Source organism: Sceloporus occidentalis, unplaced genomic scaffold (assembly GCF_023333645.1).
Source record: "Sceloporus occidentalis isolate IW3139 unplaced genomic scaffold, rSceOcc1.0.p SCAF_4, whole genome shotgun sequence".
NCBI classification, from domain to species: Eukaryota; Metazoa; Chordata; class Lepidosauria; order Squamata; family Phrynosomatidae; genus Sceloporus; species Sceloporus occidentalis.
The window spans coordinates 77,339,469-77,357,608 of NW_028316984.1; the positions used below are offsets into that span (position 1 = coordinate 77,339,469).

Genomic DNA, 18,140 nt, shown 5'->3' on the forward strand with positions numbered 1-18,140 from the left:
AAGCTATTAATCTTCCCAGAAGAGCATGAGGGACATGGAACTGGAATTGACTGAGAGTTCCTTGAGTCCCATATCAATACTGTATTTCAAAAGGCTACATCGATATATGATATATAAAATCCCTCCTGCTTTGCTCCATTTTAACAAGGAAGCCATGCACACCTATGGAAAAGTACTCTTGTGCCTGGTCAGTGGAGGACATGGTGCTTCAAGCGGGATGTGCTTCCTTCATCGGGGCATTGCTAATATGGCAAAAATCCAATCCCTCCTAAGCTATATGAAATTGCACAGGGAATGGGAACAAAAACACCAAGAAAGGAGGGAAAGAACAATCTCATGTACTAATGGGGAAACCTAAGGATGTACTGCCAGCAGCATCATGCCAGTTCTGGGAGAGGTGGTATGGTAACTGCCTCTGGGTAAAAATACCTGCACTGCTTGCATTGGCACAACAGTGGATTTCTGGAGCACACCTGTGAATGAAAATTGTAAGAGATCATCCCAAAACATTCCAGCCAAGAGACAGACACCCAAAACCTGGGTTGATCTCTATGACCCAAATGTTTTGGGGGTTCTTCTGTTGAGATGATCCACATTTAGCATGGGAAATCTCCAGATGTTGGGTGATGCTTTCAGCCTCAGTCAGTATGGGCAATGGTGGTTGGGGATGATGGTATTTGTAGTATGACAACATCTATAATACTAGAGATTCCTCAGCTCTGACCTTTTGGCTGAAGAGTGGGGTATAAATACTCTAAATAAACATGTGGCCTCCCAGATGTTGTTGGACATCAGTTCACATCATTCCTCATCACTGGCTATACTGGCTAGGGATGATGGGAACTGCAGAACAACAATGCTCAGAGGGTGACAAAAGAGACTCCCCAGTGATAGAGAAAGCACTGTCCCCAAGCCACAGCAAACCAGCCATTGAGATAAGCTTGCAAGAGGTTAACTTAGTTCAACATTAGTATGCATGGAACAGAACCAAAACACCTATAACAACAGTGTTTTATGGACTCTTCACCTGAAATAGCTTAACCTTTCGGGTTTTTACACATACGCTGAAATACTATCTTTTATATAAAGTTTGAAATAAAAACAAATACTAAAATAGGTGACTTTTTAAGCATTACTTTCACCGTCAGATATAAGGTCAATGTGGTTAGCACAATACGGAAAGAGACTTCTAGGTTATGTTCCAATTCCCAATCTACTGCTTTGGGGTTTTAACAGACTGGCACAAATAAGCAAATGTCATTATGTGTTACCAAACAGATATGAAACTCCTTTGCAGATTATCACATCCCATGGTGATTCTACTCTCAGTGTTCCCTACATGTGTACTGGCTGCTAAACTGGAAATCTACCATATTGAAATGCATCAAGGGGAAAAAAAGAGCATGCAGGATAGTTAACACAAATTTATGATCACACAAAAGGTTTCAGGTTTGTTTTGCACCATCTTTCCCCAGATTGGTGCCCCTTTCTCTAGATGTGTTTAACTACAGTTTCCATCATTGATATGGATATACTGGATGAGGCTGATGGGAGTTGCATTAATCCAGTTAGGCTGTGGGATGATGTTTCTTACACATAGGCCCAGTGAAGTTAAAATGTTTTCCAAGCTGTTCAATCTGGTGAAAAGATCACAAATCTCCTCTGAGCTCATAGGCTCCTTCTCTCCTAAACTTCCCATGCAAATTCACCCTTCCTTCTCTTTTCTGAGTTACTACAAGTTACTACAGTGCTTATATGGAGATTAATATTAACCATGGTTAACTTTAAATGGGAGTTGGAAACCAGGGTAAGAAGCTGGTTTTCCAAACTAATTGTGAATCAGTCCCTATAAAATAACTTATTTTTATATAATTCTAAAATTATTCATTTTATTTCATGCATGCACACACCAGACCAGAGTACCATCAGCTCCTAACACTATAACTAGGAACAGAACAGGGTAAAGAAATCTCTGTGTTACACACCTCTGTCTGCCACAAGCTCTTTCCTTCTTGTAACCATGGTATTACAGTAGTTTTTTCCCCTCCATACGCTTTGCTCTTCTTGCACCAAAGACATAGATGCCCATTCCCTAGAGCCTCCCAAGGCAACTATTTGGCTGTAACAAAAAGAATTGACCAGTGGTGAGTTCTAGCTAGGCATTTACACTTGCATATATGCATTTAGAATACAGTTGAAGAGGAGCCAATGTGGTGTGAAAGCCAGTGTGTTGTAGTGGTTTGAGTGTTGGACTTTGACTCTGGGGACCAGGATTCACTTGGCCATAGAAACCTACTGGGCAAGTCAAACTCTCTCAGCATCAGCGTCAGGCAATGGCATTCCCCCTCTGAACAAATCTTGCCAAGAAACCCCTATAATAGGGTCATCTGAGAGTCACATAAGTTGGAAATTACTTGAAGACACATAACAACAACAACAACATGAGAGGAAAGTGGCTGAGGAGGAAGATGCGAAGAAAACACAAGTGGAAAAGATTCAACATCCTGCTTTCCCATTCCAAAGCTCAAGTGGAAGCTGTTTTTCAGTATGGCTGTGTGTGTTTGTGTGTGTAGTGTGTAGCTTGGCTCTTAAAGTCATTCTAAATGTCAACTGTTAACAGAATCAGCTTATCTGAAATGTGGTGCTGGAGGAGAGTTCTACGGATATAATGAACTGCCAAAAAGACAAATAAATGGGCAAAGCAAACCTGAAGTTTCAATAGAAGCCAAAATGACTAAACTAAGGCTGTTGTACTTTGGACGTATCACCATGACTGACTGTAAAAGACAATAATGCTTATTAAAGTGGAAGGCAGTAGGAAAAGAGGAAGACTGCATTGTGGATGCATTGACTCAATAAAGGAAGTCACTGCTCTGAGCTGGCAAGAGCTCAGCAGATATGTTGCTAAACAGGGCACTTGGAGGCCTTCCATCCACAGGGTTCCAATAAGTCAAAGCCAGTTTGATGGCAAATAATAATCTAACGATCTCAACCAGATTTGCAATATGAAGACAAATTTATAATGACCATGATGCTCATTTGCATCACAAACACCCTTCCTCTGCTTCTTTCTACATGGACAGCAACTAAGCTGCAATATAAACAATGCAAGGGAGACACAAAGTCTATTTAAGCTTCACATAGAGGGAAGGGAAGTTGATACAGCTTCACCTGCTGGCCCCATGCGCCAGTTACAACAGTCAAGACATGCAAAAGCCACAGGCCTGTGGATTTACTGACCTGTATGGTTGTAAGCAGAGCAACCCAGGACCTTTTGCTTCCCAAGACAAAAGATAAAGGTGAAGCCTGCTGCCCAGGCCCCAAAATCCATCCCTTAAAAACAGAGACATGAACTGGACTGCTAGCTGAATGTTACTTCAGCACAGGTGATGAGACGGTATCCTCCATCCCACTGGTAGACAGCAATGCAATTTTAGAGGGTGCAGAAGAGGTGGGCTCACACACACAGCTCTTTCCTCCAACAGAGTAGAATGGCTAAGGGAGCTCAGGATGAATGACCAGCGGGGACTGCCACAGGTGTCCCCCAGGATCTGCTACCTGCAGTGGTCACCTCATGATGTATGGCTGGCCCTAGCAATAAAGAATCTGAGTTAGCCCAAGCCAGATGCCACATTCTGTGCCATAGGTGAAAACTGTGCCACCCACCAAATATTGCTGGATTGCTAAACTCCCAGCATGTCTCACCGCTGGTTATGGTGGCTGGAGCTGCTGGGAGGGCAACACATTTCCCACCCTTGTTCTAAGCCCTGTACAATCAGCCTTCCTTATCCATGGATTCTTTATCCATGGATTCAAGCCTCCACAGCTTGATTTTTTTTTTAAAAAAATACAAATTCCAAAAAGCAAACTGATTTTGTTATTTTCTAGAAGGGACTCCATTTTACAACAGCATTGTATTTAATGAGACTTGAGCATCCACGGATTTTGGTATTCGCAGGAATCCTGGAAACAACCCCCTGTGGATCCCAAGAGCCTACTGTACTCACCATTGCTATATCATGATGTCATGTAAATCCCTTCTCAGCCCTGCTGCAACACAAATGTCACTGCACAACATCCCTTTCAGGGCCTCTGGAGAGCAGCAAACCCAGAAAGGGCTGCAAGGAGAGAGGGACTGTGCTAATGTCCTCCTGGGCCCCTCTCTGCTGTCAGCTCATAAGGCTGTGTGGGCCCACTGCACTGGAACGGATTTGGCCTTGCTTCACGTTCTCCATCTAGCCAGCTGGCAAACCCCCTGTTCAGTTACTCTTCTTGCACCAAAGACAAAGCTGCCTTCTCCCCACAGCCTCACAAGGCAGCTGTTTGGCTGCAGCAGAAGGACTAACCAGTGGGTCAGGCTGCCCCTATTCCCCCACACTGCTACTGCAGAAAGAAAAGCCAATGCAGCTCAGTGACAAGGCCAGGAAGAGGAGAAGGAGGAGGAGGTGGTGATGGTGGTGGAAGAGGAGAAGAGGTACTCCTTGGCCCCTACATTTTCCTGCTAAGCAAGCAGAGGGAAGAGCTAATCATCATGACAAAAGAGACCGTGCAGGCAGGGAACGTGAGAGAGAGCCGGGCTGCAAAGTGCCTGTGGTGGTGCAAAGCAACAGCGGCTTCACTCAGTCGGAACAAGCCACTTTGCTAAAGGACCCTGCAAGGGCAAAGAGAAGAAGCAAAGCAGGGAGGCAGGCAGGCAGGCTGCCTGGCTGCTGCTACTGCTGTTGGTGCTGGGGTCTCTAGGCACAGTGCTGCTCCAGGAAGGGAACTACAGGGAATCTGTGGAGCCCCAGCCAGACAAACAGGTCAAGGGAAGAACTTAAAGAAAGATCTCTCCTCTGCACCTTGCTTCCCTAGCACAGATATTTTCCTATTCAGCCCTCATGTTCCTCCATCCTAACCCACAGCCTCATAACCCACGCCTTTAAAATCCATTCTAGGTTAATAATCACCCCAGCATCTTGTCTCCAGCCATGGCCAGGGATGGCTGCTTATACCAGCACAGAACATTTAACTCTTTGTACCCCCTTTCCCACTCTAATGTTGTCTTTAATGGTGGGTGTCGCCTGCTCCCCAACTCTCCACATGTTCCTCCTCCCATCCCCTAGTCAGCATCCTCTGTGGATATCGCTCAGCTTCTGCCAAATGCCTTTATGCTAAAACCAGGCTCTGCCAAAAGCCCCTTGTCTTCTTGACACGTTTGCAGATCCTTATAGATCAACAGGCCCATTATTTGGGGAAACATGAGAGATGTCTTCTCATACTTTCCTCACTCTGACTCTTGCCAATACTTTGATTAAAGGAGTGAATGCACCAGTAAAGTAACTATGTGAACTATATTGGCTTTCATATGTGGTTGATGACCCTACATGAAGTTGTATGCAGATGAAGCCTCATAGACTGCTGTGACCCACACGTAACAGGATGTAGCCCTGTAGCATTTCTAGAAGATAAAAATCCCACACTTTTATCATTAGATAAATCATACAACTACAGCTCCATAAGTCCCTCAGTCTTCCATGGCACTTACTCCCAAGAAGATGGACACGGGGGTTACAACTTTGCAGATCTACTAAGAAACTGTGTTGTGCTGCAGCAGGTAGAGAGTGGTACCAAACAAGCCTACATTCAAATCCTAGCTCAGACTCAATGTTTGCTGGGTGACCTTGGACCAGTCACTGCCTTTCAGTGTCAGCTACCTCACAGGGCTGTTGTGATAATATATTGGGAGAAGTCAAAGCAAGTTGTCCTGAGATTCCCTGGAGAGAAGAGAAGGAGAGATACAAAAAAACCCAAAACTCAACTAGCAATGGATGGACTGAGCTGCAATGATATCAGTACCACAATTTGTAGTAAAGAAGTTTAGAAACAATGGAAACAAAACTTTTAAAATGTGATTATCATATCCCTGCATATTCAAGGAGGTAAGCTACAATGCAAGAGAATAACTTTTCTTGACACCCTTTTTATTTGTGAAAAAATGAAATAGGCATCCAATGGCTTTAAAATGCTTGGTATTGATTTGTTTTTAAAATTACAAAAATGACACATGCATGTGGAAGAAGAAAACTTGTAATTAGCATCACCAGATATGTTACATGTTCATGACACTCACACAATTCCTGCATAGCAGTTACTAAAAGTGATGTTCCAGCAACAAAGTATTGCTATGATTCCCTACAAACAGATGGACTAGAAGAAAGATGTTTTAATGTCCACAACACAGTTGAGGACCAACTCCATGCTTGCTGCACATTAACTTGCCTTTTACAACAAATATGGCCTTGTAATGCCTGGTAAAGTTTTAGGAACTCTGCATGTGTGTGCATGTGCTTGTGTATATACAAATGTCATAATGCCTGCATGTGTGTGTTCCTTCATGTTGCTTGTCAACTTAGGGTTGGTGGTCTCCCATCCAAGTACTAACCAAGGCTGAGCATGCTTAGCTTCCAAAAACAGATAGGATTAGGTGCCTTTAGGCTATGGCTATGACATAGCCATTATTATCCATAGCCAACAGGTTGCAGGCTTATTCCCTACAATAAACCTCCTCCTCTTGCCTCAGTGAAATAGACCACCACTGAGATTAGCCAATGAGAAAGAGAAACAGGTTCTCTGCTTAGCCAAGACTTGAAATCAGGGGTGTATCCACACTATCACGTAATTACACATTGATCCCACTTTAACTGCCATGGTGCTATCTTAAAGGCTGTCGCAGCATTTAAAATTCCCATCTAGAAAGCAACAGAATAGTATAACATTTTGAAATCCCAGCAAACTACAAATCCCATGGGATGGAAGCATAGCTGATGAAATGAGATTAAACAGCTAATTAACTGTGGAAACAAACTAGGGACTGGAGTTGATTCATAAACCCGATTAAAGAGACCTAATTGGCTTTCCCCACTGTTAATATGGATGCTGACATATTCTGTGTCCAAATGATATTCAGGTAAGAAAAGGTAATATGCTCCATAGCAGAGCATGGAGAATTTCCTTTCTTAGACTACTGCTCCCAGAACCCATCAGCCAGCATGAACCTATGGCAAAGAGCTTCCATAACAGGGAACAACTGTGCACTGAATCTAGAAGAACCCTAAACAGTATTTCATGTGTGGTTGGAGGCAGGAGGAGGCTTTCATTCCCCCACTCCCATTGAACAGCCAAAATGACACATGTAATGCCAAATAAACAAATGTGTCCATGTTTGCACAAAATAGTCTGGCCACAGAATTCAGCTCTACTTGGGATAGAATTGGATTTCACTGATGCAGAACCTTGACTTCCTTGTACTGCAGAGAACATACAGCCCAGGTTAGAGATTGATGGTGCAGCCTGCCCCTCTTACGCTTGATATTCAGAGCCCATTAACCCAGGTAGATCCTTTTCTCCTTCAGAGATGGTGTCCCTCACCTTCTCTAGCTTCCTTATTAAGAGCTGGGGAGATGAGTGAAGCATGGAGCTCCCATCAGGTCTGGGAAACTTGAGGGGCAATGAGAACTTTCCCAGAACCTCTGGAATACTTGAGGGGCAACGGGAGATGTCTTTCTCTGGAGCTTAAAGACCAGGGAATACAGCCAGGTAGGAATATATAGTTTTAAGTAGCTTCAGAGTCAGACCACCCCAGTTTCCCAAAATCAGAAGATGGTCTGCTTTTGATACTGGTGTCTCTTTCTGGAGCTTCAAGACCAAGGAATATGGCCAGTTGAGAATATATGGTTTCAGATAGCTTTAGAGTCAGACCACCCCAGTTTCCCAAAAGCAGAAGACATTCAGGGTCCAAATGCCACAAATGATCTTTCAAAAACACACAGAAAGACACAGAGAGAGAGAGAGAGAGAGAGAGAGCTTGGGATGCATTTTTTAAAAAATAAAAAAGCAAACCTTAACAGGGGGAGGTTCTGCAGAAGAAGGCAAGAGACTGGTTTCTTTAACCCACAGGCCCAGAAGTGCAGAATGAGTTGCAAGACAGTTCCATGGTGAGGAACTTGCAACCTAGAGGATTTCCTTTGCTACAGTCCTGGAGCTGCCATGGTTCAGAGAGAGGCAAGGACAGGCAGCATCCCATTCCCAAAGAAAGAAAGAAAGAAAGAAAGCAATGAGGGGAAACCAGGTGCGGGGGAACAAAGAAATTAGGGAATGGCTGGCTCAGGTTTCCCACCCCCCATTTTGCTGCATTGAAGAGAAGTTTGGGGAAAAGGTGATCCAAAGAGATTCCCCCTCTCTCCACACACACACACACACACACACACACACACGCTGCTTCATGCTCTTTCGGTACATTTTCAGGCTAAGAGATGCGTGAAAGTCTTACAAAGGACACGGTTTCCCCCAGAACAGACACACACACACAGACTTCTGCCGCTCTGTCCCTGACTGTTCTGCCAAAGCGGTCTTTTCCTTTGACAGGTTCATCAGACCAGGGCCATTTGCCATCAGGAGGACCCCCCCCCTTCCCAGCAGATCTGTGGGGTGGGATTTCACCCCAAAGAGGACAAGAGCACTGGGGCTGAGGAATGCGGCTCCGAGGGAGGCCTTTGGGGCTGTAGCTCGGACCCCTGGCCGGCGGCCATCCCGAACCTGCTGCCGGGGAGCCGCTCCTCCCTCGGCGAGGCTGCTGCCGCCGCCACCTGTTTGGGAGCCCCTTCCTCCTCCTCCTCCTCTTCCTCCCTGCTCAGCCAGGGGCTCCTCGGGGGCTCTCCTTTTCTGCAGCGCCTTCTGGACAAGGCAGCAGCAAAGCGCGGCTCCCAAGAGCATCCTCCTTGCCGATCCCCTGCTGCCGGGGACATTCCCAGAGGGACCCGGGAGAGGGAGGGAGGGAGGGAGGGAGGGAGGGTGGCCCCGGCGGGGACCTGGCAGCCCTTGCCCCAGCATCCCTCTCGGGAAGGACCAGCCACCCTCCCTTCGGCCCCTTCCTCCCGGGCTCCTCGTCCCGCAACTCCCAGCAGGTGCCTCTGGGAGATGGCTGGCTTCGGGGCTTTTTCACCTAGAGCCTCCGCAGTTGAAGAGGAATCTGTGCAACCGAGGGAGCCTCCCCTGAAAAGCCCGTGGGGGCTGGGGAGCCCCAAGGCCTGGAGCGAACAGCTCCCGGCCCCCAGCGCCCGCGGAGAGCCTTCTGCAGCCTGGCCTCCCGGGGGGGCAGAGGGGGGCAGGATGCCCCGCCAGAAGCTGGGGGCCCAAGGCGAGCAGGGCAGGCTCCCGGGAGAGTGGCGGAGCCCCCTCCTTGGAGGTCTTGAAGCAGAGGCTGGCTGGCCCCCTCTCCGGCCGGGTCTTGAATGGGGAGCCCCTGCCGGGCAGAAGAAGAAGGGGGCTGGGCTGGCTGGCCCTTCTTGGGCTCTCTTCCGATTCGGGGCTTGGAGGGAAGGAGGAGGAGGAGGAGTGGCGGGGGCCGAAGCAGCCCCAGGCGGAGGGGGCCCAGGCTCTCTCTCTCTGCCCCCGCAGCCCCCCTCTCCCCGGGCCCCGCTCTTACCTCCCGGCGCAGGCAGAGGCGCAGGGGCAGCAGGCAGGAGAAGAAGAAGGACTTCCCCCAGCGGAGCAGGGCAGCGAAGCACCAGCTCAGGCGCGTCATCTTGGCCCCCTTCAGTCGCGCCCCTCCGGCCCCAGGCAGCCCAGCCGCCTTCCAGGCCGGGGCCCGGGACGGACTCCCGCCAACGCCGCCAGCCTCCGCAGAGCCCCGCGCCGCCAAGGAACCGGAGGAGGCGGAGGGGTCTTCTGCGCCAGAGCAGCAGAGCCTGGAGACGGAGGGGCGGCGATCCCGGGCGGCTGCTGTCTCCCGCTGCACTGACCCGCCGCGCCTGGCTTCCCGACCTGCTGAGCGCTGGCCCCGGCGGCGACACCGCCCCCTCCTCTCCCTCCTCCCCCTCGCCTTCCTCGCCCCTTCCTCCTCCTCCTCTTGCTGCTGCTGCTGCTCCTCTTCCTTCCCGGGCGCGGGAGGCGGCGGCGGCGGCGGCGGAGGCAGTGGCGTCGCGGTCTCTCCAGCAGCAGGAGCCCCGCAGTGCGCGCGTGTGGGCGCAGAAAAGGAGGCAGGCAGGCAGGCAGTGGCGGGGGACCCCTCCTTCCTTCCTTCCTTCCTTCCTTCCTTCCTTCCTTCCTTCCTTCCTTCCTTCCTTCCTGTGGCTCCCCCAAGGACGGGGACCCGGACCTGCCCCGACTCCCCAGCCGACCGCGAAGGACAGCCACGCTGGGCCAGCTCCCTCCTCCGCCTCCCGAAGCGCCTTCCCTCCAATCGATCCTGAGTCTCCCTCCTGGCCCCCTCCCTCCTGCGCTGCCCCTCGCCCCCTTCCCTGCCTCCCCGCTTCCCCCCCCCGCCTCTGCTCCAGCCCCTTGGTCTGAGGGCCCCCTCTTCCCTTTCCGATCCTCATCCAGAGCTAATCGAACCCGTCCTCGGGACAATACGCTCTTCCTTAAAGGGGGGGGGGGCTTGATCGATATCTCTGGGTGTATATGTATGTGTTGCGTTTCTTCTACCATGGAGACCCTCTTGTGGGGTTTTCTTGGCAAGATTTGTTCAGGAGGGTTTGGTTTTGTTTTTGTTTTTTGCCCTGGCCTCTCCCTGAGAGGCTGAGAGAGTGTGACTCGCCCAAGGTCCGCCCAGAGGTTCATGCCCGAGCGGGGACTCGAACCCTGGTCTCCAGAGTCGCATCCTCAGGACGCCACGCTCTGATCATAGCCGATGCTACTGGCCCTGAGAAGCCCCGCATCTCGCCCGGCGGCGGCTCCTGCTGCTGCTTCTGCTGCGATCAAGCGGTTTTGGAAGGCATGGCTCCCCCTCCAGAGCTGCACAACTGACAGCTGTGATCAGGGGTCCATTAGAGAGAAAGGGACTACGGAGACAGAAAGGGGGCGCTCGGAAAGGAGGGAAAGAGAGAAAAAAGGTCCCCGGGAAAGTTCATCAAGGCTGCATCCACAGTGGAGGAATAACCCGCTCCCCTCTGGGCCCACAACAAACTCCGACTCCCAGAATTCCATAGCCTTGAGCCAGACAAAGACTCAAAGCGGTGCCAAACCGGGTCATTCCTCCACTGAGGAAGCAGCCAATGAAAGAGAGAAGCTGGGAGCAGGAGCTTCCCTAGACCTGAGGCTCCTTCGCCAGACTTATTGGGACAGTGATAGCCTCAAAGGCATTGCAACAGAGTGGCCAGATGTTAAGGGCGCAAAGGACAGTTAAGGAAAACGGAAGAGAGAGAGAGAGGCTATCTGTCTCTAAAGCTTGTCCTGGTGATATAGGAAGGACTATGTCCACGCACGGAAACGTCCCCTTGAATCATAAGCTGCTGAAAGTGAGAGGAGAGGAACATGACACGAAGCCATTAAGGAAGGGCCATTGGAACCTATGTTGGCTTAGAGTCGTAAATAGAATGATAGAGTTGGAAGAGCCCTCAAGGGTCATCCAGTCCAAGCCCTCTGCCATGCAGGAACTCACAGTCAAAGCACACACACACACACGAAATGCTTCCTGCAAATTGAAACTGGTCTGAACCTTATCTCTCAGTATTCCCTGGTTTAGAACCCAAAGGGCTTTCCTACAAATCAGCTGAATTAGTGATATCTTAGCAAGATAAATCTAAGGTGGTGGGGTTGTGGGTTTTTTGGGCTATGTGGCCATGTTCTAGAAGAATTTATTCCTGACGTTTTGCCCACAGCAGCTGTGGCTGGCATCTTCAGAGAAATACTGACATCTTCAAAACATTATTCTAAAGTGGAATGGGAGAAGTTGTTCAGGAAAGGGCCACAAACCAGTGGTGGCTAGTAGCTTCCACATCAGTGGCCCTATGCATCTGCTCTGGGTTTTATCCTGAACTTTAAAGATGGTATCCAAGGTGTGGGATCTGTTTGGTGTGTTCAGCACCTTGGATAGATCCCCTAAAGGATTAGCTAAAATTTGGGAATGGATTTGTGGCATGGAAGCTCCCAGCTCCCAGGGACAAGAGTTCTATAGAAGAAAAGCACACACTCTATTAAGGAGACAGGATGCCATCAAATGCTTGCTGTGATGGTTTCTGGCAAAAAACCAGGGTACCTGAGAGGGAGCAGGCTATGCATCAGTTAGGATGTACCATTCCAGGAAAGAATGAAAGAAAGTATAAAAAAGGCTATTTTGCACCATGATGGACAAGGTCAGTGATAGCCTGTGACAAGGTTCCTTCGGGAGATGCTAATTTAAGCCCTCACTGCCAACAAAGGGAAACGGGTTGAGCCAAAGGCACAGAGGTTTCAAATGTTAAGCCAAATCCCAACCGCATCCTCTGAGTACCAGTGGGGTAGTTGGCTTCTGCTAAGCCAACAACTGCCCAAGTTCCCAAGCAGCACCTTGTGCTAATTTAAAGGCAAATGGAAGAGGGGGTTGCTAAGAGAGGCCTCTTCTGAAAGTGTAAAAGGTTTTTTGAGAGTAACCCACTTTCCAGGATGTATCAGAGTGAATTGATATAGATCTGTAAGTGAGCTGATATGAATCTCTGAGGGTGCGTCTACGTTACAGAAACAATGCAGTTTGACACCACTTTAACTGCCATGGCGCCATGCTACAGAATCCTGGGATTTGTAGTTTGTGGAGACACCACCACACTTTGGCAGAGAAAGCTAAAGACCTTGTAAAACTACAAATCCCAGCATTCCATGGGATATACCTAGAGCACTTAAAGTAGTGTCAAAGTGCTGTAAGTGTATCCTATGGAATGGATGTTCCCGGTACACCCACAGTGTGTGTCTGGGGGGGGGGGGATGCTTCAATCAGAATGATGGACCTGTAGCATGCTTCAGTGCAAGCTTCTCTGGTCCCCATGTGATTTCCAAACACCATCAAGATATCCCAGCCCTATGAAGAGCAGTGCAAGATGTTCAGTTGATTCATAGGCTGACCATTATTCTTGCAGCAAAATGCACAGAAAAATTAATGGAAAACTCTCCTGGTAGGAGGGGGAAATCTGTGTAGCAATCCACCAGCGTGTGTAGTCCTTGAGAGTGTTATCCTCTTGTGAGTCTGAGAGGAATGGAGGGTACAGCAGGCAGAGACAAAGAGAGGACCCATAGGGCATTAACTAATTCAGTTATCCCACAGGGGAAGTTAGCCTGTGAATGCCAATTTGTCAGACAGAATGACAAATACTAAACTGCTCCTTGTCCCAGTGGGCTGATGCATGAGGAGATACCCAGCAGATAGAACAATGTTTTCCTCCTTATGCAGAGAGGCTGGGTGGAGTGCTGTAGTTCCAATGCTATAGAACACAGGAACCTTTGGATCACCACCTGTGCGGCTAGGTAACTACACACATGTAAATATCCCCAGGCCTTGCAGGCCTGAATGGATTATTTATCTCTGTGTGAAATACTACTGACATCATTTTGTTGCCTTCTAAAATTCACTCCCTCATTAAGCCAATGCATGGAGGTGGAGACAGGGCAATCAAAGATGACAACAAGAATCAAAGCAAAGTGTGTTTGGAGTTTGCAGCTCCCAGAATCCCACAGTCAGTGTGGTCCAAACTTTGCCTGTATCTAAGATTACAAGGATGGAACAATAGAGTAGTAATTGCTCTACCAGTCGTCCAGTCCTGTTTATTCAAGCAAGATGGGTGAAGTAAAACCCCACAAGGCTCTGGATTCTTTTGAAACAAGTGTAATGATAAAGTATTTGATCACCTTCCATTTCTGAATTTTGTTCCTGTTTTTCTCAGGTCACAAGAACATTGGAGGGACTCCAAATGTTGCATCTGAGTTACAGATCAGGCATTCCCCCAAACTCTCCCTCCACCCCCCACCCCCCCTTTTCTAACCTAGCTTGTCCTGTGCATTTCCCATTTCCCATATGTACACATCCCTTGGAAAGCAAAGACCTGCTATGAGTAACTGTTTCTTTCTGGCCAAAGAAAACAACTGCCTAATTAGTGGACTGTTTCTTCTCACTAAATAGTTCATAGCTTTCCTCTCAATATGGGAGTCCTGGCAGACTTCCTCTGCTGAAAGACATTATGTATTCCATTGCCTTAGGGTCATTCAATTGTTGTTACATTTGCCTAGATGTGCAAGTAAGACCTGTCTCTCTGAAAAATTAAGTCTCAAAGGGACCTGACTTGGCAACCTCAGTAAACAGAGACTGGGATTGGCTTGCACTTTGCGAGGTCAGTGTACCTACCTATTCCGTGTCGAGAGGTTCCTTTAAAAACAGGAATTATTTCCAGTGGGATAGCTTTGTTATATCAAAAGCAGGCTTAATGTTGAACATAAAGAAAACAAAAATAATGGCCATGGAAGAAATATATAAATTTATCCTAGACAATGGGGAAACTGAAACAGTAAAAGAGTTCCCCTACCTAGGATCAAACATGAATCAGAGTGAAGAGTGGAGAATCAGAAGAAAACTAGGAATGGGAAGGGCAGCTAGACAAGATCCTAAAGATGGACAAATGAACACTGAAGTTAGACTTGTCCAAGCCATTGCATTCCCCATCATCATGTATAGATGTGAAAGATGTGAAATCTGGACAGTGAAGAAAGTGGTGGGGAAGAGTACTAAAGATACCATGGACAGCCAAAAAGACAAAGGACTTTATCACACAGGAGGAATTTCTCTTAATTTCAAATGAAAAGAAAGTGGGGCCAGAACGCATTCATGCGAATTTGCTAATTCAGCGAATTTACATGAATGTGAATTGCATTCAGACTGGCTTCCCATTGCCCGAAAATAGAATGCCATTGCCCGAATTTGCGTGTGGTAGTCTATCATGCAATAACATGAAACCCCATGATAGTGCTGGACTGACTTCCCATTGCCCGAATTTGTGTGTGGTGGTCTATCACACAATAATGTTAAACCCCATGATTGCGTTCAGATTGCCATTGGATTATACTTCCAATTTCCCTTGTCTGATAAACTCCAAACAAATGGGTCCTAGAACAGATGAAGCCTAAAAGCCAACCCTGGAAGCCAAGGTGACTAAATTGAGGCTATCAAACTTTGGCCTCATCATGAGAAGGCATGCCTAAGTAGAAAATAAAATAATGCTGGGAAAGGTAGAGGGAAGTAGAAAGAGAGAAGGACTGCACACCAGATGGATAGACTCAATCAGAGAGATCTCAAGGATGGATTTGCAGGAACTAAGGAGAGCATGAAGAAGTTAGTTATGTTTTTAACTTTTGTATATTTTTATGTGATTTTATATTGTGTGTAGATGTTTAAATTGTTTTTTTTACTGAGATTTTAAGTGTCTTGTCTGTGGGATGCCTTGGATTCCTCCAGGGAGAAAGGCAGCTTATAAATGAAATAAATAAATAAATAAATATTAAAAAATAGAGATATCTCATTCACAGGTCACGATGAGTTGGGATCCATTCAAGGGAAGTTAACAACAGCAGCAGCTTTGTTAGTCTGACACCTTAAAATTATTATAGCATACAAAGTTTTGAGGAATATAGTCCATTTCATGTGACTCTCTTGTTTTAATTGTTTTCTCTAAATCCATGAACAGTGTGCCAATATTCATGCATCTGATGAAACTGACTGTAATCAAGAAGAGGTTATGCGTAATATAGTTGCCTACAAAGCATTGTCACAACACTCTTGGTTGTTAAAAATAGGTCTTTGTTGATATGTTTTTGATTCAGTTGTTTTAATCTGTTCCAGCCATTTCAAAAGCAATTATAAGGCTGATTTCTGCACTTACAATTGCAATTAACACCTGTCTTAGGAAAATACATGTAAATTTTCCTCATTTCCCCTAAAACTAAAATATCTATGTAGTCTGGAAAAGTTTCTGTTCTGTATAACTCTCATAATCCCTCATCCAGAATGCCAGAGAATTCTGAAAATTACAATCCAAAAAAGTAACCTTTCCAAATTCTACAGTGTATTTAATAATAATAATAATAATTATTATTATTATTATTATTATTATTTATATTCTGCTTTTTCTCAAAGGAATCAGCGAATTACAGCAATAAGATAACATACAATTTAAGAAATACAATTAAAAACCCCAAACCCTCGTCCCTCTTCCCAATTATAAAAACATTAATCAACCCCTAAAAAGCTACTAAACAACAAGAAAATTTAAAACATTCCAACACAAGTTTTTTCTTAAATTTTAAAATAATTATATTGTTTGCCAGGAACATTCCAAAATTCTAGCCTGTTTCTCATAAATCCTCTCTAATGACTGACTTGCCACACATGCTGCTTTGGGATTATAAAAACTGTAGTCCAATGCATCTGGGCAGCACCAGATTAGGGTAGGCTAGCCTGGGATCAGTGTTGCCAACAAGCCTCACAGATATTCCCCGGAATGTTTTACCAAAATCCCAAATCCCTGGAATTCCCCAATATTTATTATTATTATTATTCAGTCAAAATCCTCAGAAATAAATTAATTAAATTCCCCAGGTTCCAGGGAATTCCCTGGAAAATGGCAACACTGCCTGGGATACACAATCCACAGATAAGTACTTCATTTTCAGCTGTATGAATGCTTACTATTTACACAGCACTTTGGGGTATTCATTCCACCTTATGTACCTTATTCTAGTCCACTTTACAACAATTCTGTAAATTAGTTTAATATTAAGGGGCTAAGAGAATGGGTCACAGTAGTAGTAATCACCTGGTCAGTTTATTACAGATTGGTACAATGCAAGGGATTTCCTATAAATTTACAATGTGCATTAGCCTCTTAGACACTATACCATACCAAAAGTAACATGCACAACATAGGATGGAAGAGGAGGATAACAAAAGAGGAGAGGAGGAGTAATGGCAAAGAGAGAAGGAGAAAGCTGTAGCAAGCCAGCTGTAAGAATAGGGCCCCGTCTAGGTTTATTTCATGTTGAAACTGTCAAAAACCTATTTCCATAGATGGCAAATAAAAGTGTTCCACAAAGTTCACACTATCCTGTGTGAAGTGTTTAATTCTAAAGCAAATTCAGCTTCTATTAAGCATTTGTTACAAAAATGAGATTATTGGCTCAGTTTTCCCCTACTGTTATGCAAGGGGAAGGATTATACATTGGAAGCTAGAGATAGGAAATGGAAGCCACCCACTTCCCAGTGATCAGATTTGGTACAGGGTCTAACTTTGCACAATCCCATAGCCTCCTTTTTAGCTACATAGAAAATAGGTCCTATTTACTGGATTTGCATCAAAGTTTTGGAGTAAAAAAAGACAGGAAGATTCCTAACACTTTTTTTTTATTTTAGCATAAATTCAAAGTAAAGACATAGCATCGCTGCTACATTTCCCTTATGAAAACATATCTCGTCTTTCTTTCAACCAGACATTTACTGATGACGGTGAAGAAAAACAACATAAACAGAAAATCCAGATTTAATCCAAAAGCCTTTCCTTAGTTGTCCCTTCTCTGGAAACTTCAAGTTATATTCATGGAGTTGCCTTTGAAGTTGGTTTGCAAAAACTGCAGTCAGTAGAGAACGGGGCTACTAGTCTGCTGACTGGGACTCTATATTATGAGAAACAAATCAGGCTGATACTTTGCCAACTGTGTTGGTTTCCAGTCCATTCTCCCTACAGCCAGCCTTCTTACAGTAAATTAAAGGAGGAGATCTGGATCATATATACACATACAGTGTCAACATTTTCACTGGGATTCATTTGAAATGGAACGTATCATGTCTGATACAAGAATTGCAACAATAACTCGAGATCTCATTGTATAGTTTTTCTTGTATCAACTATAATAACTGAATCCAGGGTTTTCCTATATTCCAAACCTCCTCCATACACATCCATACCTTATTTTAGCAACAACATGTGCTCCTCTCAAAAGCAGTGTATCTTAAAATGGTTAGGTGCACTAAGACAACATTCCAGATGCTGTCTGCATAGATACTTAAATCAGCAGCTGGTTACATCACCTTCAGCTCAGTGCCATAATAAATGTCCAATATATACAAGACCTTAGAGGCTGCATTGGACTACACTTTAATTCAAAGCCAGGGTATAGTTACTCTGATGACAGTCAATAGAGTTGGGTAGAAGTGAATGATATTGAGGACTCTCCCAGTTGAGATGCTGTCCCATTGCTGCACTTTTAGTAAGACCATACTACCAAAGACCAGACTGTTAGAATGGATATTATTCTCCTTTTGAATGATGTACATAGCTTTGAAATTGTCAAATACCTAGCACAGAAGATGA

At 45.9% G+C, this 18,140-nt stretch overlaps 1 protein-coding gene across 1 annotated transcript in view; it reads left to right on the plus strand.

Moving 5' to 3' along the window:
- The first annotated feature begins 4,531 nt into the window (after nucleotides 1-4,531).
- Nucleotides 4,532-18,140, plus strand: part of LOC149314014 (uncharacterized) — a 135,696-nt gene continuing 122,087 nt past the window's right edge. The window contains exons 1-3 of the mRNA XM_089523053.1: nucleotides 4,532-4,561; nucleotides 8,407-9,178; nucleotides 9,439-9,817. Of these exons, the coding sequence (XP_089379179.1) occupies nucleotides 4,532-4,561; nucleotides 8,407-9,178; nucleotides 9,439-9,817 (1,181 nt within the window). The remainder of the gene's footprint in view (nucleotides 4,562-8,406; nucleotides 9,179-9,438; nucleotides 9,818-18,140) is intronic.